Source organism: Gavia stellata, chromosome 5 (assembly GCF_030936135.1).
Source record: "Gavia stellata isolate bGavSte3 chromosome 5, bGavSte3.hap2, whole genome shotgun sequence".
Taxonomy (NCBI): domain Eukaryota; kingdom Metazoa; phylum Chordata; class Aves; order Gaviiformes; family Gaviidae; genus Gavia; species Gavia stellata.
The window spans coordinates 15204698-15230279 of record NC_082598.1 but is presented as its reverse complement, the minus strand read 5'-3'; the positions used below and the strand labels follow the sequence as shown (position 1 = coordinate 15230279).

The 25582-nt window shown below is 40.8% G+C and overlaps 1 protein-coding gene across 2 annotated transcripts; it reads left to right on the top strand.

Moving 5' to 3' along the window:
* Window positions 1-1805: 1805 nt before the first annotated feature.
* On the top strand, window positions 1806-21683 carry WDR1 (WD repeat domain 1). Of its 2 annotated transcripts, XM_059817606.1 has the most exons (15): window positions 1806-1878; window positions 2175-2296; window positions 6033-6123; window positions 9110-9257; window positions 10676-10856; window positions 12708-12785; window positions 13527-13607; window positions 13727-13960; window positions 14810-14897; window positions 16175-16331; window positions 16900-16987; window positions 17980-18090; window positions 18558-18731; window positions 19868-20012; window positions 20308-21683. In XM_059817606.1, exons 1-15 carry the CDS (start codon window positions 1863-1865, stop codon window positions 20415-20417), a joined length of 1824 nt encoding a protein of 607 aa, XP_059673589.1. In that variant the 5' UTR covers window positions 1806-1862; the 3' UTR covers window positions 20418-21683. The 2 variants fall into 2 exon arrangements, with proteins under 2 accessions (XP_059673589.1, XP_059673590.1); XM_059817607.1 differs by lacking the exons at window positions 6033-6123; window positions 9110-9257; window positions 10676-10856.
* Window positions 21684-25582: the final 3899 nt, after the last annotated feature.

Genomic DNA, 25582 nt, shown 5'->3' with positions numbered 1-25582 from the left:
AACTCAAGACAGGTTCTTGGGAAATTTCAGCATCCTTTCATCCTGAAATGCCTTACACCTGTCTGCATGAAAGCCTCTATACCCCTGTACTGCAATGCTGATTCTTTCTGCATTTGAGACTCTAAAGCTTTATTTCTCTTCCCCACCCCCCCCCCCCCCATTTCTCCCAACCCCCAAAGGAGAACCCCACAGGGCTTCCCATGCTTGTTTCACAGGTCAATTGGCAAAGAACATACCAAGAGCATTGCTATTACTATATACTATATTCACATGCTGTGCAAGGCAGTCCTGTCATACCCATCTATCCTGATGCTTTTTTCCCTGTTTGATATGAAAAAACTAACTCACTTTATGAATGAGGCAAGTTAAAGGAACAAATGCATAATCCAGTACCCATTTCAGGAGTTTCTGCCACTTAGATATAAATGCTTTGCCTTGCTGTATCATGCAGAACTGATGGTATACTCATGATATATATTAGTAGCATTAGGAGAGAAAAATATCATTTATCCAAAGTTATATAGGAGATGTGAAGGCTAGTATGTAGTTCTCCTTACAGCTTGCTGTCCATGTTAATTTAAGCGGACATCCAACTTGTCCTCAGGGGACAACTCTTGAGATAAACTTGCAGTTTGTAAAGCATCTCAGCAATATCTTAAGTTGAACGGCATAAAACCATGGGAATATGCCCCAGACATTAATAATTATAACATAATCATAAATGTTTAAGGGATGAGGTTAAGACTGATCTTCAGGGAAATACTGACTGCAGACAGAAGTGCCTTCCCAACATCTCTATAAAAGGAGGAAATCAAGGACCAGAAGACCTGCATAGCCTCTGTTGCAAGAGGTTACTACAGCGGACTCAATCCCTACTTATAAATATGGTGTTTTCCAAGCAAAGCTAAAGGCCTGTCCTCTCAATAACTTAAGGCACACACGCGGCGCCCCCCCCCCCCCCCCCCCCCCAGCTGTCACCGGGACAAATTCCCCACACCAGCCTCGTTTAGTGATGCTGTGGGAGTCACAGGCTGTTTCCGCCGGGTGAAGAGAGCAGGAGCTGCCCCGCAGCCGCTCACCACGCGAAAACAAGAGGGTGGGAAAGGGACGACCGCGCAAGTGGGGGTGCTCCCCCCGGCCTCTTTCCCCACACAAGCACAGCTCCCGCTCCCTCAGCATCCCTAGGCCTCTTTCTCTCCGCGCACCCCCCTTCCCTTGGGATTAGTGCGGATTTGCTCGCCTCACAGCTCCACTACCTCACTGGCCTCGCTGCTCCCATAACAACACCGGCAACCGCCCTCACAGTCCCGCCCCGACCTCAGCCAGCGCAGCTTCAGCGCGGCTTCACCGCCGCTCCCGCGCATGCGTCACCCCAGCGCATGCGCCCAGGAGACGCACAGCTGGGGAGGGGGCCCGGGCAGGCGGGGCCCGCGCAGGCGCAGCCCGCCCGGCGGCGCCCCCCCCGAGGCCGGGCAGAGCCGCCGTGTGGCCACCGCCGCGGCTGCCCCGCCCGTCCGCCGCGGCCTGCGAACAGCTCCCTGCCGGGGCGGGGCCGGCTCCTGCAGCCGCCTCAGCGCAGCCCCCGCCGGGCCCGTCCGAGCCGACGGCATTTCCGGGGGAGGGAGCGGGGCGCGGGCTGGCGGGGAGCGGCGTGGCGCGAGCAGAGTTGACTATATATGGTCAAAGGCAGGGGAGAGCGGCGGGCCGCGCGGGCGCTTCCTGGTTCGTGCCGCTGGGCGCCGCGGGGCTGAGGCGGCGGCGGGAGAGCGCGAGAGCGAGAGGCCGGTCCGCCTGCGCTGCGCGGGGCTGCGCTCGCCGCCTTTCTCAGCGCCACCGCCCGCCGCAGTAACAAGTGGGCGAAGATGCCGTACGAGATCAGTAAGCCCGCGGCGAGGCGGAGTGGGGGGCCCGGAGCGGCGAGGTCCCGGCCGGGGGAGGGGGACCGGGTGGTGGTGGTGGTGACGGCGGCGGGGATCCCCGCTGGCTGGGGGGCCGCCGGGCGGCCGTCCGTCGCTCTAGAGGCGGGCGCGGAGCCGGCGGTTCCTCGCAGCCCGCTGACAGCAACAAGTGACCGCGCCTGCCGGCGGGGCGTTGGGCTGCTCGGCTGGCGTCCGCTAACGGGGAGAAATAAAACGTCTCCCCCCCCCCCCCCCCCCTTCTCCTTTTTCCCGTAGAAAAAGTGTTCGCCAGCCTCCCGCAGGTTGAACGAGGCGTTTCCAAAATTATCGGCGGTGATCCTAAGGGCAACAATTTCCTTTATACCAATGGAAAATGTGTCGTCATCAGAAACATTGATGTAATGTATCCTAATTTATTTTGTTTCGTAGTATAGAGCTTTTGCTAAGTTTCATTTTGTTAACCAGCTCCTCTCCTTTAATAGCCTGGGCTTCATTCACACTTAATAATTTCAGTTGAGGTCACAGATCTGTGATCAGCAGCAGGGGAATAAGCAGGGTGCATGACTCAGGCATAAAACCATGGGCAGCGACTGTAGAAAATCTCAGTGAAATGTGCAGTTCTCTCCCTCTCTTTGCAGAGGATTTACAGACGAGAGACTGGTATATTCTGGTTGGCCCTGTTTATCTTCTTAAGTATCACTATTATGAAGTTGAGTGTTGTGTTTGCCTAATAAATGAACTCTTCCCTATTTGCTCTGTTGGGCCTTTAGATTGTAAGAGAAGCATGCAAACACCTATCTTTAAATGCATTAGTCGGTAGCTTTTTCCCCACCCCCACCACCCCCCTGCCCCTGCAATCCAGGAATCAAAACAGTTGTCAGTTGCTTGACTCTGTGGCAAGTTGTCTGCATGTTGAGTTCTCAGCCCTGGCTGGTAACGGGGAACTTTTCCCATCGATTAAATATTGGAATGCCCCAGTTAATGTTTTCAGTGGTGTGGAGGTTTGGGGATTTTTTCTTCTCTTATGGTAACTAGAGAAATGTTAAGCGAGTTAGTTAAATGATTTCTTTTCAAAGGTGGCATCCTCTTGAGAAGTATGGAAGCAGCGTTATTGGTCTAGGCTATTGTCTTGCTACTGGTTTTCAAAAAATACTTTTCTTCAAAGTAAATGCTTGGTTTTTAGAAAATCAAATTCTCCCCTAGATTTACTTTCCTCTCTTACTGCAGATTTGGCCTGCAGTGGGGGAGGCTGCAGGGGGGCAGGTCACACCTCTGGAATTTTTAGGTCTTCACAACAATGGATTTGTTTATGGCTGCTTCTGTAAATCACCTTCGTAAACTGAATCTTCATGAGTTATTTTCCCGATTTGTCTCATCGCCCCCACTACATTCAGACATTTCTTCATTGTCATGCCATAATACAGAAATACTACTAATAACTTAATTCTTTGCAAATTTCTTGTCTGATATCAGTTTAAATTCATCCACGTAAAACCAAAAATGAGCTTGCACTCTGGTTTAAATGTCTCAGTATAATGTTGTTGTAATAGTGTTTTACTCTTGGTATCAAGAAAAGTTCAATTTTCTGAAACCAGAAGCCCCAATTAAGCACTGTAGTGGCACGCAGTGTGATGAGAGAAGAGAGAAAAGCCACTCTGCTTACGTAACAGTTTTTGCCCAAGTTACGGATTGTGACCTGCTCCCTTACACTGTCATTAGTGCTCATCTGACCGTATTTTGGGGATTAAATTGGAAGAAAACAGTTTGCTTTTATCTTCCTGAATCAGCTCGCTGAAGATTTGCCCAGTGCAAATGTTAGTCCCAGCATGAGCCAGAACGTAGAGCGCATGGCACGGTCTGAGTACAGGCGAGTGGGATTGTGGGAATTCAAATTTAGAATGATTGAACTCTCAAGGGAAGCTGAGAATGGAAGTCATAAATCCTTCAGTTTTATGGTGTAATTCATGCCGGTATGCAAACTTACCTTACTGGCAAGGAGAGTCTGCTGCTGTTAATAATTGACAGGTGACACTCTGCGGACAGGTACAGAATGTATTGCAGAGGTGACGCAAAAACTGACCAAAGCCTGTGCTATGGCTTTTGTGTTGGAGAACGTTGCAGTTTGTTCGTAACCTGACATGGAAATGTGTCCGCTCTTAGTTGAGAGCTATGCCTTCTCTGAATAATATAGAATCCTGTATAATAGTTTGCAAAGAGCAGATGAAATACTGGGAGGTCCACGTGTAATCCCTCCATGAACAGTTCTCTGAGGGGTTGGTTGTGCTCTAATTGAAAAACCAGGTCATCAAAATGCAGTGATCACCTGTCTTTTAAGTCAGAAGTTATCTAGTATTACCTAATCAGTGGTGATGAATATAGTGTTCAGGGTTAATGCTTGATCTTTGAGCATGAGCTAGAGACTTCCTTTAACAAGAAAAAGTCCTGGAATGGTGCTAGAAAAGCACTGTGAGTCAGAAGGACTAGTGATATTTGTAAGGTTTCATACCTCATTCATATTTTATTGTCTTCATGGGTCTAAACCTACTTTGAAGCTTGGAACTTCAACTGCTCACTTTCATACATGGCTCTGGTTTCAGTGTTTGAAGTAAGCCACATAAGCTCACTCTTCTTGTTGAATCTAGTATTACGTTCTGCGTTTGTCACAGCTAACAATATAATCTTATCCTAAAATCTCTTCAGAAGTGGGGTAGTTTGAGGTTTTGATATGAAAGGCATACAAGTTAAAAAAATGACTTTACAAGCAGAAATAATGTTATCAAATAAACAGCATTTAAATTGGCAGCTCTTATTACCTGGTTTCCTGAATCTATTTTACTGTATCTTAAATTTGGGAGTCTTACCTTTCATTTAACCCCTTAAGTCAGTCTGTTAAGTTCAGTTTCTCATCTTTGTAGCTTCCTGGACTCTTGGAGATTCTTGCTATAAAATAGCAGCTGCTGATACATGCCATTACTAACAAAGTGTGGGGGTTTTTGAGCTCCCTGAACTTGTAGGTGGTGCAACTATAGCACAGGGAAAACATCTTGTCTTGCTTAGATAAAATCCAGTTGCACACAAAATGGAGAGTGATGCGTATGCTGTAAATGCAGATGATTGTGACTTAAGTAGGGCTATAATGCACTCAAGCAATGTATAAAAGCAGGAATAAAAAAGAGCTGCTGCTTGCATGAGTAAGCTATATTCTGTCTCCTGAGATGTAACACAGTACTGCAACAGCAAAACTCTTGCAAGTAGGAGACTGTCTGCTTGCTAACATAGAGCAGGTGTTTTAGTTTTTCCTGATTGGATGGCTGAGTCGTACCATAATATCAGGTGGTTTTCTGGTTTGGTTGAATAAATCTGTATTAATTAGAGCAGTTAAAATGCACGTTTGTTTTGACCATATGAGTCAAGGTTCTGGAGCAGGAAGATACCTGTTAACTGGTAGGAAAAATTTTCTAAGGAGTAGGGTATTACTGTTGTAGCATGTATGCGCTATATTTGGAAGATGTGCAGAATGGCTTTTTTATACAGTTAATTCGAGACAGGTTTTGCCTTGATGCCATCCTTTTTCGATTTGTGTGGCTTCTCTGTAGTATAACACTACTGATCTGCTGAGACACTGAATCAGTTTTATTGTCCAACCTGAAGCATCTGAAAACATGTTTAAGACTGAAGAGATGAAATTATGATGGAGTGGCAGTGAATTTCTTTCAGAATTCCAGTACAATTCTTGCTGCTAGGGAAAACATCTTTTCCTGTGCTAATCTACTAGCTTTTTAACCAGAATGCCATCAGCAAGAAAGAGTAAGCCTTGTACACCTCATTGGTTACTGACTGATGTTGAGTACATGGTGATGATTAATGGCCGTGCAATATGGTTAACCGTATGCTTAATTTTCATACTCAACCATAGGAGAACTTTTTGATGTGTGTTGCAAAGCTCAGCTCATGTTTAGTATTCTACTTGGGTAATTGCCTTACCTGGGCCAGCCCCATAAAAGAATGTCTAATGCTTGGCCTATTATTTTGGAGCGATGAGAAATTCTGAATTTTATCTTTGAATGTCTGATTTTTTTTTCCTTTGAAAACCAGGAAATACAACTTAGTAACTTTTTTTTCCCTTTAAACTAGAATCCTGCAATTGCTGACATCTACACTGAGCATGCCCATCAGGTTGTAGTTGCCAAGTATGCTCCCAGTGGATTCTACATAGCATCTGGAGGTAAAGTATCAGTGCACATGCTGCACGAGATATGTGGACAGAGCTATTGAAGTGCTTGATGCAAAACTTACTGACAAAATAGAGTAGTAACACTTTACATTTATGTACAGAATATACATGGTCAGTGTGACATGCTTCAATGGAATTACGTATACATGCCCCAGGGAGGAATGATTTCTCTAGTTGTTCCTCTAACCTCTTTCTAAAGCACTGAGTTCAGTGACATGCTTGGTCTTTTAAAAATTTATTATTTAAATCAAAAAGAACCTGGAAATGACCTTTAAATACTTAGTGTGAAGTGTTAAAGAGAACAAATCTTAGTGTAAGAAGACTTGTGGATGTGCAGCAGAATGAAAAGTTATTTCTGAAATACAGGACTATTGTTTCTGTTTGTTAATAAACTTTGATACTTCGGGGGCAGGGGAGGGATTCTAAAAGAGTGTATACTCCTTTCTGTTCCTTTTGCCTTTCTTCCTGACTGGACTTGGCATGATTTTTCTTATGTTTGTAACCTGAACTAAAAAAAACTTTCTTTGGTAAGTTAGCAGGGAAAGAGGCTGATTCTCAGTTTCCATGTAATGTATGTGAATCAATAGTCTGAGAATGGGTAACGTGAATTTCTACAGCATGAATTTCTTGGATTGTTAGTGGAAATGACTGCAGTTTTTGATGACTTACAAAGAACTAAACAGACCCTTTTTAATAGAAGCTTGCTTCAAATAATATTTTTTCAGGAGGATGACTGGTATGTAGTTGAAGAATATTGGTAAATACAGTACTATAATTTCCATTTTTAAAAAATATTTGCAGTTAATCTGTGGGGTTTTTTTTAAATCTGCTTGGCATTGTCAATTAGAAATGCTTCAGAAGCAAGTAATGTGCCTAAATACAGAAATACTTTGTAAGTAATAATCTGAAAATAAAACATTCTGAATATGAGCTTCTTAGAAAGGGAGTTCAGACTCATGCACAGGTCTTAGTAGAAGGGGAGTTTCTCTCTCGGCAGCTTAAAGGGAACAATATTTTTTAAAATGTAAAATGTTCTATTCTTCTTGGCTTCCTGCATATCAGAAAGCTGTGTTACAATATGTATCCCTTGAGTACTGGGGAACCTTTAAAACCAGTGATAGCACAGCTTCCCCCCCCTGCCCCAGCCCCGGCCTCCCTGTCTGAAAGGAACCAGAGCCAGGATTTTCTTGGCTCAGTCTTGTGTGTGGACCATATGTCAAATTTAATACCTTCTTAAAATCCAGTTTGCATTGTTTATTCTACAGACTTGGTGCTCTAGGTTTGCGCTGTACTTAGCCCTCAGAATAACCATCTCTTTTGTTCTTGTAGCCTTGTAGATTTTCAGTCTTCTGTAAAAGAACAGTAATACATACGTAGCCTGATCTGTGAAGTTTTTCATTAATGATAGCTTAAGGAAGCTCCTTGCTCCTAGGGGAGTGTTCAGTTGACTTTTTTCAGAAGTTATCTGTCATACCCAAGTAAATGAGTTTAGGCTGCAATATTTCCCTTAAAGTGTCTTGTGTATGTCATTTATAGTTTAGTGATACTCCTGAGCATGGGGTCTGAAGATAATATTCGGCTGTTTAAGCTGAGTATAACATGTAAGATTCATTTCTCTATCTATAAATCTGCATTAGCCATGCAACCTGCATTAATACTTCATGTGCTTGATGAGACAGACCTTTGGCAATTTGCTTTGTGGCTTTCATGGTAATTTCTTTTACTGCAGTCATAACAGATGTAGTAATGGGAGATACCACAAAGTTAAAGCTGTGTGTGTCCTATGTATTAATAGATGGAGCAAACAATTAGATTTTGAAGTCCACATTAAAATTCTGCTTCAATAACAAATTCTCTGTGTAAAATGGAGGATTCTGCATCTGTCGTTCTAGCAGAAGTGGAGAAGATGAGCCCCTGATCAGGTCCCAAAGATACAGGATGGTTGTATGTTCATTAAACTGTAAAGATTCACCAATAAACAGTGAACAGAACTCAAACGTTCTGCTGAGGCGAAAGATACATATTTTAGCACATGGTTTATTCCAAAACAGTGGCTTTTATGAAGAATTTGCTGGTTGGGTTTCATTAGAGATGTGTAAACCTGTCTGTGTGTAGAACAATTCCTCTGGTTACAATGCTGCACCGCAGTAATTGCTCTGAATAGAAGCAAGCTCTAGGGCTGTGTAAGTCTGAGAGGAAACAGTGACCAAGGAAGCTTTCATAATATTAAGTCTTAAATTGTTATGACCTGTGCTGTCTGCTGCTTGTGACATTACCATTTTTGAATATTCTGTTGGATTCCTTTGTAGTAATCCAGATAGTGCAGGTATCCGCATGCAACGTTGTATATGTGCTTCTGGGTAGAAAAAGTATGCCTGTGAGCGTGCATGAATCAAGTTCTATGCGCAGAAATGTCTTGCTATGTTTACATATATCTGGTATTTGTATGCAAAATGGGTTTGCTTTGAAGGTACAAAAAAGCTGAGGTATGAATTTTAGTGCATCAGCCACTGTCCGCTGGATTGCGCTTTTACTGTAGACGTAGGGTGGGTGACTTCTCAATGAAGTGTGGGTAAGCTATCTTGTAGCTGCTGGGAAAGGGGGAGGCTGGTTTGGGTTTTGGTTTCTTTTGTGTCACACAGATACTTAATGCATACCACCTGATAACATTAGAGTTCCTGTATTCTTACTGTACAATTTTTTCACTGTCTGTTTGCAAAAGTTGTCTCTGTGTGTTGTATTTATTGCTGCATGTCTTGAACCTTAATATCTGGTTAACAACATAATTCAGTGAAACGGATTGTAGTTTTCAGCATTCCTAAATCAAGCGATTTGTAGTAATTGTAATAGGGTAACATAATAGGCCCCTAGTACAAGTGTTCAGTGTAGCTGAAAATCTGTATCCTGGCAGATTGCTGAGTCATGTGACCAAGTCATCCTGGAACAACAATAGTTATAGTCTATTTTATTATGACAGATGTCTCTGGAAAGCTGAGAATCTGGGATACTACACAGAAGGAACACCTACTGAAGTATGAGTATCAGCCGTTTGCAGGAAAAATAAAGGACCTTGCCTGGACCGAAGACAGCAAGAGAATTGCTGTGGTTGGAGAAGGAAGGGAAAAGTGAGTAATTCTTCTGTGCATGTGTACATACATATACTGTAAACCTCTGTATTCTAACAAAGCAGATTCTTTGCAGAAGGCTTTTCATTCTTCAAGGGAAGATGGTCATGGCTTGTTCCCTGTTTAGACTTCGAGTTGTGCTGTTCTGCAGCAGGATTCTTTATGCAGTATTTGACAGCTGTAAAACTACTTGGAAAATACAGTTCTGTTACAATTGCTTAGTTTAAAAATTGTGTGGGTCTTGTTTGTTTTTTAGAGGTAGCTATTACATTCAGTGATAGCTGTTCGGTATGCCTTTTGGTGGATTTTTTTAGTCTAATTCTGATAGAGTAGGAAGGAAAAACCACAAGACCATTTTTCCTCTTCTTTCACCCCTCCCAAATTGAGAGGACATGATTGAATAAGGGCGGGGGGGAATAGAAAAAAGGGTATCTGAATTTTCTCTCTCAGCAACACGCCCATAGTTTTAGGCCTTATTATGATAAAAGAAAATCACAACCAGTTGTCCTTACCTGACTAAATGAGGTGCCCATTACAGTCAGGTTTGTGTCCTTTCTTTAATGTTTAAAGTCTGGCAGATCTTGAAGGCAGAGTCCAGACCAGGTAGTCTTATGCCTAAAGGTCTGAAAGACGTAGTGTGGTCCTGTTCCCTGTCCCCCTGCACCATTTTTTAATCACCGTCATGTACTGTGGCCTGATATTTGAGAGAGATTCTTTGTCCTGCATCACTCCCTCCACCCCCACCTGCCCCTGGGTAGATGCTCTGTAAATTAGCTCTCCTACTTCAACAACTCTGCCAGTTTCCTGTCAGATGCGTGCGCTTTCAGTCTAGAATTTTGCTGAAGTGATTCTGTAGAACCCCTTTTTAATAGCAACGCTCTGTCAGTTTAATGCCACTGTATTGATTAGCTTGATTTTTTTTTTTTAGGTGAGTAAAAGTAAGAACTGACAAAAGTGCTGTTACAACTCTTCTTCCTTAAGCCATTAAGTAATAATACTTGTAAAAGTGATGGTACCCAATCTAGGCTAAATAATTAGATAAATGATCCGATGTCATTGTTATCCTACCTTTCTGCATTCTGTGTAGTGACTAGGCAGACAGAATAATGTACTGCTTTCTTCTATAAACCGATAGACTTACTGAAGAATATCTTTTGTATCTCTGAATTTCAGAAGCTTTATACATAAAACTTGCTTGTCTGTTCCCTTCAGCAAATGTCTCCTATTGAATATTAGATTCTCTCTCCAGCAAGATCACAAATAGCCTTCAGGGAACTATGATGAGCTTGCATGAGATTAACAAGATGACCTAATTTCTTTTCTTTGAGTGCGCTCAAATCTGCTGTTTGCAGATGCTCAAGGAGTTAATCTACATGTAACTTTTATGAATTGTAGTTATTATGTGCTTTTCTAACTAGATTTGGAGCAGTGTTCCTGTGGGATAGTGGTTCTTCTGTTGGCGAGATTACTGGGCACAACAAAGTGATCAATAGTGTGGACATTAAACAAACAAGACCATACCGTCTAGCAACTGGCAGTGATGACAACTGTGCCGCTTTCTTTGAGGGACCGCCGTTCAAGTTCAAGTTTACAATAAGTGTGAGTTTAAGTTTAGATGTGGCTCTGTTAAACTGTGCAGCAAGTTGACTAAAAGCTTTCCAACAGGCATGCAGTTCTTGTCACAACTAGCTGTTATAACAAAAGTTCTTAGCTCCCCCATTTGAGGCATAGTTAGTGTCAAGTGGCTTTCTTAAACCCATGTATAACTGAAGGCTTGTCTCAGGCCAAGAAAACTGAAATAAATGATTCGTTAAGAAGAGAACCTGAAGCACTTTTTCCAATTTTTTTTTTGGCTCTTTGTTCTCTTCCATAAGTTAAGTAGGATGTTTCACTGGCCTTATTAGTGCTTTCTGAGCTCTGCTTCCCAGTGCAGACATGTGTAGAATTTCTTAGTATATTTCAAGGTGGTTGATTCAAGAAATGTGGCAGTGTGAATGGAATTTTCCAATTTGCTAAAGAGTGCTCAAATCTGAAATCCCAGGGCAGCTTAGAAAGGGTGAATGTAGATGTTTGAAATTGTAACTGATTTCTACAACAAGGAATGGGTATGTAACTTGTGTAGTCAGTTTTCTGTTTCTACATTCCCTTTCACTTTTTGTTTCTTATTCTACTAGTTAAAATCTTTTATGTAAACGAAACAAAGCCTGGAACTACCACATTTAAGACGTTCATTGTTACTTGAGGCCAAAGAAAATAAAAAGCCAAAAGCTTCTGCAGCTGTTTCTGATGGCAGAAGACATGTCTCTTTCCTCAAAAAAACTATTGCAGAGATATTGGATGTTATTGCAGTGGTAAATTCAAAATGTTTAGTTCTAATTTTAGTTTTAAAAACCACAGTAGTAGGCCTTTTATTTTCTTAAGTATGTGCCTTGAGTATTCTTCATACACTTACTTTAAGGATTCCATTCCAGTTCTAGAAAAGGCATTGTTTTGAGCTCTGCAATCCAATGAAATGATGTAGCTGCCTAATATATTTCTGAACTTAAGTTGATACTTGCATTTTGCTAAGCTGGTTCTTTTGGAACTCTGAAGTCTGAATTGCTTACCAGGGCTGCTTAGACTGGTATGTGATGCAGTCCTCCTTTTAAAGTGATATTTGAGTTGATATATGGGATTCTGGTACAGGCTGCTATATGGTTTAGGTTAGAGCTTGAGGTATCAGGAAAAAAAAAAAAAATCTATAGTTAAAGTAGGTTAGAACCTGCCTTTCATAATACTAAAAATAGTCTCCCAAATAGCTTTGCATGGGAGCTTTGGCCTCATTGTGGTGCTTCCCTATTTAACACGTGTTTTCTAGTTGGCATGGTTTGAATAGTCTCCTACTTGTAAATAGTCTATTTGAGGAGCATACATCAGTCTTGCCTGGTTACTTCACAGAGCTACCACTAATGCAGTCTCACAGAAATAGAATTCCAGTAAAATAATAATTTATTCTTCATGCCTCTGTTTTTTACAAGAAGGATAAAGTACTCTTCTGTGTATAAAACTTAACTTGTGCAATGAAGCAAGAGTCAAAATCTGGAGAATGTTGTAGAAGAATTCAGTGACCAGAGGGGAAGAATCCCATGTTTGCATCTAGGCTGCAGCTCAGGGTTTTGGTTTTTTTTCTACCTATCCCTGACACTGGGTGCTCGTTCACCTGGTATTGTGCTAAGTTGTTTGAACCGCATAAGTATTGATGTCACAGTTTCTTCCCTGGACTGTTCTTGATCCCCATGATCCTCTTCAGATAGAGGCTAGACTTGCTCTGTAGCAATCCTCTACAGCAGGCATCTCCTGCACAGCTACTTCATGGCTTGCATGTAAGAGAATTTAATTGTTACTGAATTATCTTCTGTGTAAGAAGGTCTGTTCTTATTTTGTGTGCTGATTCTAACTTTTTTCCTACAGGACCATACACGGTTTGTGAACTGCGTGAGGTTTTCTCCTGATGGGAACAGATTTGCTACAGCTAGTGCAGATGGCCAGGTAAAAAACAAGGAACTCTTTTTGTAGCGATTTTAGCATGAGAAGATTTTCTTGTGTATTTTGGGAATAGGATTAGTATTGTAAAATCCATGCTGCTTCTTTTTTCATGCCAAGAAATGACTGGCTTAAACTTTTAAGTATCCTCCTATAAAGCTGTAACAACTGTCAACCAGACTATTCTCACTCAGCTTTTTTTCCCCATTCCATTTACCTAGGACATTACTTCTCTTACAGGTTATTTTGGCAGGAACACATTAGACTTCCGGAATTTTTATGTCCTTGTTACGATCCTGAGAAGTCTGGCTGAAATACTGAATTCACAGATAGCAACCCAGCTCCATGTGGACTCCTTACTGATAAGGGCAGGTTTTACAATGAAACTGTTACCATAGGTAGCTCCTCCTTCTAAGAAGGCAGATTCCCATGACTGCAGTAAGAAGCAGCTGCCGTCACAGCAGGAGTCAGAAATGTAACATCTTCTAGAATTTCAAATGTCAGGATCTAATGTACAGAGCGGCTTACCGTGATTATTTACAATTGTCATCTCATTTGTTTAGTCATAAATATTAAATGCAGGAATACTTGTGCCTCTTCTTCAAAAATCTAGTGTTTGATAAACCTGCAGGTGTGCCATGTAACAAAAGAATGATCTGCACAGTGCAAGTAACAGTGTTACAGTTCATGAGTTTTATTTGTTACTGCTTTTTCCCTTTAAGTTATATGTCTGTGTGCTCTCTTAAGATTTTTGTCTATGATGGGAAGACTGGCGAGAAAGTATGTGCTCTTGGTGGAGGCAAAGCTCATGATGGAGGTATTTATGCTGTAAGTATCACTTCATTTGTGCAAGTGGTCCATAGTATTTCATTATCAAGTTCATGGACTGTGAAGTCTTGCAATAATAAATGCATTTACTATCTTGTGGTGACATTTGTTTTTTACAGATTAGTTGGAGTCCTGACAGTAGTCAGTTGCTTTCTGCTTCTGGAGATAAAACTGCTAAAATCTGGGATGTTGGTGCTAATTCTGTTGTCAATACTTTTAACATGGGATCAAACGTGTTGGATCAGCAGCTGGGTTGTTTGTGGCAGAAAGACCACTTACTGACTATCTCTCTGTCTGGCTATATCAATTATTTGGACAAGAACAATCCAAATAAGCCTTTACGTATCATAAAGGTAGGTTAAACTTCTGTTGTTGCACCATTTTCTGCAATAAATGGCTCAGTGATTGAAGTTGTCTAGATGGAATAATAACTTGAAAAATGGTTTTGTTAAATTAGCATTGCCAGACAAGCTGTGTGTGACTGACTGTTGCAAGTCACGTGAATCAAGAAGTTGAAATGTTAAGTGCCTGATACTGTGCTTTGTGCAAATATACAGACTGATTTTGGTTTCAATTAAGTTTATCAACTTATCTTTCATAGCAGCTTTTAAGCGTTCTTGAGATGAGAAAAGAAATACAGCATAGACAGAAAACTACCAGTGATGTCTCATTCTACCAGAGCTAGCGTATTGTGAACAAGGTGACTAGGGTTACTGTGCAATTGAGCTTTAATTTTAGGAATTAAAGAGTTCGCTGACACAGCACTCTCACGGGAACTTACATTTTTACATGAACTAGAAACAGACGTCCCAGATTCTTGCTATTACTGCTATAATTCTGGCAGTTGATGGGGTATGTGACCATATTTAGTCCTCTTCCCTGAATCATAAAGTGCCTGCAAAAGCAAACTTTGTTGATGAAAAGACCATGAAAGTATTTTGGTCCAGCAGGCTAATAAACATATTCACAGTGCCTATTCCTTCTCTTCAAGGACTTGTACATGGAAATAGCAATGCTGCAACAGTTAAATGACTGCACTGTTAATTAGTGATTTGTATTCTGGGTGACTTTTAATGCTTGTGAATAAAATGATATGTTATTTTCTGAATAACATATAAATCTTCTCAAATTGGTTTGATTTTATGTATGTGTTAAGGTGGAAAATTACCCATTAATAATTATTATTTGTGTCCCATTCACAGGGTCATAGTAAATCAATTCAGTGTCTTACAGTGCATAAAAATGGTGGAAAGTCCTATATTTACTCTGGAAGTAATGATGGTCATATTAATATCCTTTTGAATGATAGCGATATTTATTTGTTCTAGCCGTATAGTCTGAGAGAGCTTATTAGGAGAAGGAAAAAAAAAAAAAGCTTTGCCAAAGGCAAAACCTGATGTTCATTGGACACAAGTGAATATTTTATGTCTGAAGAAGTTTATTTTGCTTTCCCCTAGCTTGCCTGTTCTACTGGTTGCCTTTAAACTTGCCTGCTAAACATAAACCAGTTCTTAATTTCCAATTGTTACTTCTTTGGTAGATAGTTAGTATGGAGGAGCAAGTAAATATATAAACTAGCCTTTTGTAACTTTCCACGTATTTTGTCATACAGGCAAAATATGTATTGCTGTTAGGTGTGATAATTAGGTAGATTGTAGCATGCACTGAAAGTCATGTATCTTGGTTTTTAGATGTTCAGGACAAGAAAGACAAATTTTTCTTGATCTGTCTCTGAACTGTTTCTCTTCAGTTGTGTGTTTCCCATTTGTATTAAGGTGTGGGTTTTCGTAGTTCTGTGACACATTGATTGTGTTCTTTATTTGGTATCCCAAATGTCATCAGGCTTCCTCACTACTGAAGAGAAATTGTACTACTTCTGAGACTCAGTCCTGTTTGGTTTCTGGAGCAAAACACTGGGAATGCAGCCTGGTTCCCAAAGGGCATGTTGAAGGGTGAGGTTGGGATGTGTTCAGCTAAAGACTGTTGGCTTTTCTTCAACGTTCTGAAGCTTATAAATAAAACTGCAGTCCTTCATCCTGCTTGCCATGATGCATTAAAATGGTGTTACATGGGCATAAACCGTTATAAATATAGGACTTGTTTCTTTGCAAAGCTGTACTGTAGTGTTAATAGTTCAAACTGATGCTAACATACAACATCAGGGAAAGCCAATATTGCAGAACTCCTAACTATAATTCTTTAAAAAATAATTTTTATTCTCAGACCTAATGCTAATAGTTCCAGTATTTGCTACTGTTTGTGGTAGGTCATTTATCTCACTAGAGAATATCAGAGGTTCATTTAATCAATATTTTGAGAGTGTGAGGTTGGTTGAACCCTGGTACAGGTTGCCCAGGGAGCTTATAGAGTCTGCATTCCTAGAGATGCTCAAAACCCAACGGAATAGGCAGCCTCTTGTAGCTGACACTGATTTGAGCAGTGGGTTGGACTAAACAATCTCAAGAGGTCCCTTCTAACCTTAGATGTTCTGTCAATTATTTAACTTTTTATGATGCTGTATCTGACTGCACCAGTATCTTCAAATGTTCCTTAATTCTATTATGCACATTATTGGGATTCTGAAACTGGAGAGAATGATGGTTTTTCTGGGAAAGGCCATACAAACCAGGTTTCTAGAATGGCAGTGGATGAAATGGATCAGCTGGTCACCTGCAGTATGGATGACACTGTGCGCTATACCAACCTTAGCAAGAGGGACTACAGGTTAGTTAAAATGTTGTCTTTTATTGTAGTATTGCATCCCTAATTATTTTACAGCAAGAGTTTTGTTGATTTAGATGGTAAAGAATTTTACACTGCAATTTATTCAGGTTTTACGTTACCATGGAAACTGTAGAAATGATTGCTGTACCAACCTTGCTTTTTTCTGTGGCAACAGACTTTCCAATTTGTCTCATCTCTTCCACAGGTTAGATAGAGATCTGCCTTGTATAAATGTGGTTAGGAGGGGTAGGACAGGGCTGTCTTTTCATGGAAACCACAATTGAAGCAAAAAAAACTTCAAGCAATCCCGTTAAGATCACCTAGTTAAAAAAAATTAGACTCTAGTGTAGTAACATTGACTTGCACCTCAAAGGTGAACTACCTGATCAAGATACTAATGCTTTAAACAGTAACAGAAGGAAACTTTGCAGATTATTTTAAAAAGGCATGTTCTTGATCATTAGTGGATGATTGTTTGAATAGGCAATTTTAAATAATGGTAGGCATGGAATAATTTTTTTTCTGCTTTGTCCTTCCTGCTTCTACACCTTGGCACGCCTTCCTCCAGTGGCCAGGATGCTGTGAAAATGGATGTTCAACCAAAATGTTTAGCTGTAGGTCCTGGTGGTTATACTGTAGTTCTGTGCATTGGGCAAGTAAGTATTAACTTGTGGATTATCAACACAATTGCTCTGTTAATAATGCTGTGTATGGTAACATGATGGTTTCTGACAAACCTATTTAGTATGGGATCACCTTGCACATCTGCAGAATTTCCTAGTAAGAGCTGGATACTTTATAGGCTTGTCTCTTTGCATCCTGTACCAATTTGACAGTCTTGTGCATAGATTTGAATTTCACATGATCCCTCATGTGGATGCATCCGAATTTGTTACCAATACAGCTTTGTGTTGGAAGGCTACACCAGTCTGAATCATACTCTTGCTTGTTCTGTTCAGTGATGCGATTTTGGCAAAAGGATGTCTTGCTTCCCCCCCGCCCCGCCCCAACAATTAACTAATGCTGTTGTACAGCTTAGGTAGCTCTAGCTTGCTTGCCAGTAGTGTTCAGATCATGCAAAACCAGAGAGGTTGCACCAGGGCTATCTTGTATAAAAGCATGCTTATGGCTTCTGTATGGATGCTGGTTTTATGCTTGTGTTGTCCAAACCTGTTTTCCATGTGAGTTACAATTCCAGTTGTCCGTAGTATAGAACTGCATAGGAAACAGCCCTTAAAATTTAACATTGCAGTATTAACTTGCTATTAATTTGGTCCTGCTTTCCTTTAACAGTGAACCAGGAAGGGAGTAAGCATTGCTAAAAGTACTGTTTTGTCCATGTTTCTTTCATGCTCAAACCAAATGAGGCAAAGCTGAAGGCAGTAGAGCATGCTTTGCTTTACCTAATTTAGAGCACATAAGTACTCCAGTACATCAGATTAATTAGTCACCGCACATAGGCATTTCTTTCATTCTTTTTTTTAAAAAAAAAAAAAAACAAAAAACACTGTTCCCTTAAGATCAGAATATAGTAAACTTCTGAGCAATCAGAGTGGATTTGTATTTATGGCTAAGCAATGTGCCTTAGCCATAGTTTCGTATGAGGCACTTTGAAGAAGGGTCTTAGTTTCTGGTTTTCTATTTACAGATTGTCTTGATGAAAGATAAGAAAAAATGTTTCGCAATTGATGACCTTGGCTATGAGCCAGAAGCTGTAGCCATTCACCCTGGAGGAGGTACAGCAGCAGTGGGAGGAGCGGTAAGGTTGCACTTCCTAAAACTGTACTACTTTGAACACTGGAACTAGTAACAGAAGCATTTAATAACAGTAGGTGTGTTGTGTTGAGTAGTAGGTGGCAGTTTGTAACAACAGCAGTATTGTAACAAGTAAACTATATGTGTCTGGTATTCCTGGGCTTTCATTCCCCAGGTTCTGCCACCGTTGTGACCTAATGTCTATTTAATTTATTTTTATCTTGCATTTGCTGTTTTTAAATTGTCGAATTGTTTTTACCCAGTGTATGCTTAAAGTGGGCGAATTCTAGAAATCGGGTCTATATTCTAGACTTGGTGGATTGTAGCCAGCATAAATGACAGGGTCTTTATTTCTTAATATAAGCACTACCAGATAGAATTGATGCAAAAAGTTCCAGAAACTCATAAGCCTTCCTCTTTCTATTGTGAAGTGATTTTTGTACCTTCTCCCTTCTTCACTATTAATTGCAGGATGGGAATGTCCGTTTGTATTCAATCCAAGGAACCTCTTTGAAAAATGATGATAAGTCTTTGGAAGCTAAAGGTCCTGTTACTGACCTGGCATATTCTCACGATGGTGCCTTTCTTGCAGTCTGTGATGCAAACAAAGTTGTCACTGTCTTTAGTGTCACTGATGGCTATGCGGTAAGAATTGTTGTATCAGGACTTTTGTTTGTTTGAGAACATTGACTGGCATCTCACGTCTAAATCTGCTGTGGTGAAATACAGCGTAGCTTGTTAAATCATTGATGTATATATCTGGTGTTTCTGTAACTGTCTGTTTACCTGGTGTTGTGAGTTAGGCTGCTGTGAAAAGCAACACTATGTGAAGTGTCCAGATCGTAAGGATAGATGATGAAATGTACAGCATAGGTTGGCTACTGGGAAAACACTTAAACCCATCTAATAACAAACCCATAGTTAAATGGGGGAGGGGTTGCATTTCCACAGGCTAGCAGCAGTAAAACACAAAAGCTTACAAAGTATGCAGGTTCCTTATTCGGGTCAGCTGAATCACTAGTGTGTTGGGTTTTTTTTTTTTAAAGGAAAAAAAGTTTAATGGGCATACATGTATTTCATTGAGAATGTGTGCTTTTTTGTAAAACGGACAAGAATGCAGGCTCAATTTGGTAAGAATCATGCAGTACAATAACACTTAATGAAGTAAATAAAGCAGACTTGGCAATAAAATTCTGCTGGCTGTGGCACGCAGTTCCGTGGTAAGAACTGAGCAATGAAAGGGATACATTAGGGCAGGGAATCTTGCTTTATCCTTCAATCTAGTGTCTTTTAACCAAGAACCAAAAAATGGGCGATTGCCACTTTTCAGCTGAGCAGCCAATATGTGTATTAGCCTGTAAAGTCATTAAGCTTTGGCTGAACCTACAGTGAAGTAAAAAATGCAGGATGGCATTCCACAAAAAACGATTCATTTTCTAAGTAAAAATTGAAAGAATTTTTGTTTTAGAAACATCTGTGCAGTTATTTTAAAAGCCTCTAAGCAAGAAGTGACTTGTTGCATGTGCATTTTACAGATCCAGCTTTCATAGAAAAATCTTAGCGGTTTTTACAAAAGGTTTGGATTTTATCGGCCTGATAAGTGTTTAAATAAATAGCATAAAATGAAGCCACCACTTGGTTTAGGACATCTGTCTGCACCTGAGATGTACATTGTCTGGAGTCTTACAGTAGCTTATTGTGATGCTGCACATTAAAAGCCAGTGATTTCCTGAAGTAGCTTAAACTAATGAAATAACACTGTATTTCTAACTTCCAAATAGGAACATAATGTCTTTTATGGACACCATGCAAAGATCGTTTGTATTGCCTGGTCACCAGACAATGAACACTTTGCTTCTGGAGGCATGGACATGATGGTATATGTTTGGACCGTAAGTGATCCAGAGACCAGAGTCAAGATACCAGGTATGTTTCCTTCAAAGTCTTACTTTTGCTAGTAGTTCTTGAAATCCAACACAGTACCTGTTTTCTAGAACTAACGGTAAGCAGGCTTTGAATGTTCCCAAACTCATTTAGCCTTTATGTTAATCTCGTCTAACTGCAATAGCCAGAACTCTTCTGTTATGTTATTTTGTAGTCAGTTTTAAAATACACCACTAGTATTTAATGCAGCTGAAAATCACATTTGGAATACGTACTAAAGTTATTTAGTCAGCCTAGTCTTGCTAATCCTTCTCTGTTATTTTGCACTGCCATATAGATGCTCACAGGCTACATCATGTAAGCGGCTTGGCGTGGCTGGATGAACATACCCTGGTAACAACATCCCATGATGCTTCTGTCAAAGAGTGGTCAATCTCCTACAATTGAAATAAGCCCTCTCTTTGGAAGGACCTAATCAGGGACTAGAACTACTGCAATGGAACATAGCATTTCTCTTACAGAATCTGTGTTGGCCTCTGGGCCTGCTATCATATCCTCATATCTTTACAGGGTGTTCATATCTGTAATTAAATGTACTTTGAAAGCTTTAGCCAGTAACAGTTTGCACATGAAAAGCACTTAAATTATGTCTGGAGCTTAACCTTTGTGCTGAACATTCCAGAGGCAACAGCCGAGCAAGTTGGTGTGAAAGATTCAGGCATGAAAGATTCAAACTCAATCAGTTGCTCTTTTCTAACCAAGAAACATGGGACTGTACAGCATGAGAGTAATACTTCTCATTTTTTTCTAATTACAGAACATTTCTGTACTAACGGTCATAGTAAGAGTATTTAGTTGTGATCTGAAACCAATCAAGCTGTGTGCAGCTACTGTATATTGCTTTGCTTCTCTGTACTGCACCAAACTGTTGCCTCAGATTTTCTCCTCCAGATAACAAAATGGGGTACATACATAATAAACTTTTTATGTATTTCATGTCAAAGCTTTGTGGTTTATTTTAAGGTGGAAGTGTGGGGCTTTGATGTACTTACTGTTGTGGGTATGTTTACAAATAGTCGTTGTGGCAACTTCTTGCTTCAGAAACACATTTGTTACTTTCATGAATTAAGAATGTCTGGTCATTTCAATGTCAGAAAAAAATCATTCTGTTTCAAAGATGAAAGATATTTTCTGTTTGAAGGAGGAGAAGCATGTTATTGTCTAAAAAAAATGCAGTACTTCTACCACCTTTTCAAAAATACAGGAATTAAGTGAAGCCTTGTTATGACTTGAAGTGATTGTTGAGAAGATAGTGTTTGCTGAGTAAGTTTTATGCCTTTGCATGTGCAGAACAGTTGCATGGAAGCTGTTATCTAATGCAAACAGATCATGATCTTGTGTTTAGTTCTCTTCCTACACTGCATAACACATTTAAGTGATTTGAAGCTAGCAGTCTGACAAGGGTGGAGGAGAACACTGATGCAAAGTAGTAGGAAGATTTGTTACCATCTCTAGTGGCCAAAAGAAGTTGTTGCTGTCCAGAACATTGGAAGACTTTCTTTAAAAAAACCTTTTCTCTGCTAAGTCGTCACTACCACCCCCCCTCCGGTGCTCTTTGGTTTTTATTAAGCTTTCCTTTCTGTGTGGACTTTTGTGTTGTTTTTTTACCAATCGTATTTCTAATGACACTAATTACACAGCAAATAAAATGCTTTTGCTGCTTCTCATACTGTGGACCATTGCTCAATTGCTGAAAAATAATTGCTTGTCAAAAATGACTTGGTGAAACATCTTTTTAAAAGGAAGAATGTTGATTTCTTTTTAGAAGCGGTGATCAGATGTCTTCTGGCATGCAAACCAATATATACATTAGAAGTGTTGACATAGGTTTTATCTAAGAAGCAGATTATTTTGCATCATGGTTTCTTGGTGCTTACTACATCTCTCCATGAGCAATTTTGCATGTCTGTTTATTAACAATGCAAGGGCAAAAAAAGTTTTAGAAAAGGGCATGTTTGAAATTAGGCATAAGATCCAAATTAACAAGATTTCTCAGTGTCTAGCCCCTAAAACTTCTGCTATTGTTGTTGTGCCAGTCCCTGAGCAATACATCCATTGTTCTCAGAGTCTGATCTGGAAGAGTTGCTATTGAATGTGCTCAGTGGGTTCCTGTTGTAGTTGAATCCCTGTCATTTAATTAAAAATAAAAGGGGGGTGGGGGGAAGTTATGCAGATGCCTATGGGCAAAGAGCAGATTTCACTGGCAAATCTCGCTTTTTGTAAGAGATGGGCCTGCTAGTGAAATGTGGGGGTTTTTTGAGGGAAATGGCATAATTTCCTGAAGCCTCTTACCACTACAAGTCAATTCTTTCCTGCACATTGGAGCTTGTGCACCATGTCTGAAAGGTGATGTGTAGGACAAGGTGTTTTTTGATTCCTGGAAGACCTTGTAATACTGCTCCTGTGGAATGCCTGTTAGCTAGAAACCCTGTATTAAGACTTCTGTTTGGATGCCTGCCTGTGGAGGTGGTTGCTCGTGCTTCAGCTTCCATTGGATTTGTTTATTGGCATATGGCCTGAGCTTCTACTCTCTTAAGGACTAATACGGTCTTTGTAGTTGGATAGCAAATCCTGATCACAAACCTGAAAATATTCCTCTGTTGAACCAAATGTCATGGCACAGGTTGCTTGTTGATCCAGCATAGGCAGATCACAAACTGAGTCAAAGGAGCCCAGTTCTACTCTTCTGATTCAGGCCCCTACATTACTTGTATGTGCTCCAGACTGAAAAAGTCTTGCGCTAAACTCAAGAAATAGCAATGGGGCAGGAGCACCTAGCTACAGCGTGACTCTTGCTTTCTAATCTCAAGTGCACAAACAACCCCAAAGTTGGGTTTTCTTTCACTGAGCCTTCCACTGATCGCTTAAAATGCCAGGTGTTACCATGTTTTAATTTTTTTTTTTAAAGAGAAAACAAATACTGAACTCTTACTTAGCTGTATAAATCAGAAGACTTTATCCAAAGAGGATGCAGACCTTTCTGGAGATAGCTACATGGAAGTAGAGCATTGCTGAGTTTAAGCTTTTTCCTCAACAACCCTGTTTGGTCTGAAAACTGTACACTGTCAGCTTCTGCAAAACAATAGGGATAGCTATTCACTGTCAGGGTGACTATAAAATGTATGTGTAGGAATGGAACCTGTTCTCTCCGTTGGACAAATTGTGATTGTTTCAGCCATCATTTTTCTTTCCTATTATCTGCAAGCCCTCTTCTGCCTGTGATGAGAGAGAGTGTGATGATGGCAGGTGGTGGCAGGCTGCTCTTGCAAGCTATCGACCCCTTGGCCTGCTCTGGAACAGATACAGCAGGGATGGACTGGCATGAGGTCCTGACTTTCATGATCCTCAAATCATGTTCTTCAGCAGTACTGTACAGATTGTATTGACCTCAAAAGGAAATATGCTAGATAGTTGAATATGAAATTAGGCTGCAACTGGGAATGCAAATTTAAAAAAAAAAACAACACAACAAAAAAATCCCAAAACCCCTTAGGTGTTGCTATATTAAGACTTGTGAGTATTTTAATGTTAGTTCAAGCCCTGCCCAAACATGGCTCCTCAAGCCTTGTTACTCTTAAAGATTTCTGGTTCAAGCATGAACATGCTTTTAAGCTCTAGTTGGCAGTTACTGGAAAGCAGGTTTCACTTCACCATGACTGGCAGCACGCCTGCTTTATAGTGAAAATGCAGCTTCATTAGGCCTGGGATAGATATGGAGAACTAACGTGACCAGTAGCTCCTCACAAGGCTGTATTGCAGGGATTCTTCTCCCCTCCCCCTTCAACAGTGATTTAATCCCAGTTGCCTGTTCCATTTCTGCCATGCTTGTACAGAGCATTGGCCTTCCAAGAAGCTTGTCTATATTGTCAGCCAGAAACTAACAGCAGCTGTTCCATGGAACATCATCAGCAAATCCTAAATGAGATCTTTAATTTGCAATGGGTAAATGGAAAGGTAAAGGACATCACAAATCCATTTGGAGATGGAAGTTGTTTGTTTTGCAGAAAGTTGGACAGATGATAGAATTATGGATAGACCCACAACAGATGTGCTGGTACCTCTGTTCCTCGGCTAAATGCTTTTGCTCTTAAAAATTAGAGCTTCTCAGAGTGAGGGTTAACTGCCCCAAAATCTTATTTACATTAATACTTTTGTGAAGTTAAATGCCAGACTTGTGGGATCCTTCAAGCCAGAATTGAATTTTTTGAAGCTACATTTCTAAACACAGAATCCAAGAATTTCTCCTACTGCACATGTTAGTATGTCACTGCAGATACTGTTTCATGGCTGTGGCAGAAGGAAGGATTTGCTGATCAAACATTTTCACTATGATAAATTTAGCCGTGGCTATCTCTGCGATGAAACTATACTGAGGAGAATAAGGTGCCTTCTGTGTGCCCAGGAGCAGAATGATGCAGTTAACTGGCTGGGCTGAGAACAAGTCATAAGTTTTCATATAAACAGCAGATGCTTGTGCTAAGAGTGCAAAGCTCCCGAGGGGCTTGGGAGTGAAGCTGATCAATAAAAGAAACATAGAATCATAGAATATCTTAGGTTGGAAGGGACCCATAAGTGTCACCAAGTCCATCTCCCTGCTTCGTGCAGGACTACCTAAAACTAAACCATATGACTGAGAACATTGTCCAGATGCTCCTTGAACTCTGACAGGCTTGGTGCAGTGACCACTTCCCTGAGGAGCCTGTTCCAGTGACCAACCACCCTCTCAGTGAAGAACCTTTTCCTTATGTCCAATCTGAACTTCCCCTGATGCAGCTTCATTCCATTTCCCAGTGTCCTATCACTGGTCATCAGAGAGAGGAGATGAGCACCTCCCCCTCCACTGCCCCACTTGAGGAAGTTATAGACTGTGATGATGAATAAATGCATGTCTTTTGCATTCTAAAGACAGTTCCCTTTAAATACCAGTGTTCTTACTGACAGGAATGAAATCAGTTACACCAATTCATAGACATGTTGGTGGAAGGGACCCTGAAGATCCCCTTCACCCCTCCATCTAGTCTAATCTAATCTCATGTATGAACTAGCGCTATGAGTAATACTAGACTAGGTCAGCTGTGTTTTGTTTTCTAGCCAAGAAAACTTAAAAGGATGGAGATTACACAGCCTCTTTGAGTAATCTGTTCCAGTCAAGTTTTTCCTAATGTCCAACCTGAGACTCCTAAGCTGTATTGTGTGGCCACTGTCCCTTGTTTACATTTTCTGTTACTAGCAGGAGGAGGTTGAACACTAGGGCCTTGGTATTGTCCCCCTGGAATACTTTGTTACCTGCTGGCCACCAGCTGGATGTGAAGTTGTTGATCCGCTGCTCTCTCAGCCCCGTGGCCCAGTCCTCCATCCCACATACCTCAGCTTGTAAGAGAGACTGCTGTGGGAGGAGGTGTCTGAAGTCCGGATGTGCTGCATTACGTCCTTCACCTCATCTGCATTGCTATCAGTGGTGAAATGCATAGCTATCAAGTGGTCAAGTGTGATTTGCCTGTGGCAAGTCTGTGTTGGCTATTCCTTTGTCCTGCAAGTATTTAGGATTGAAT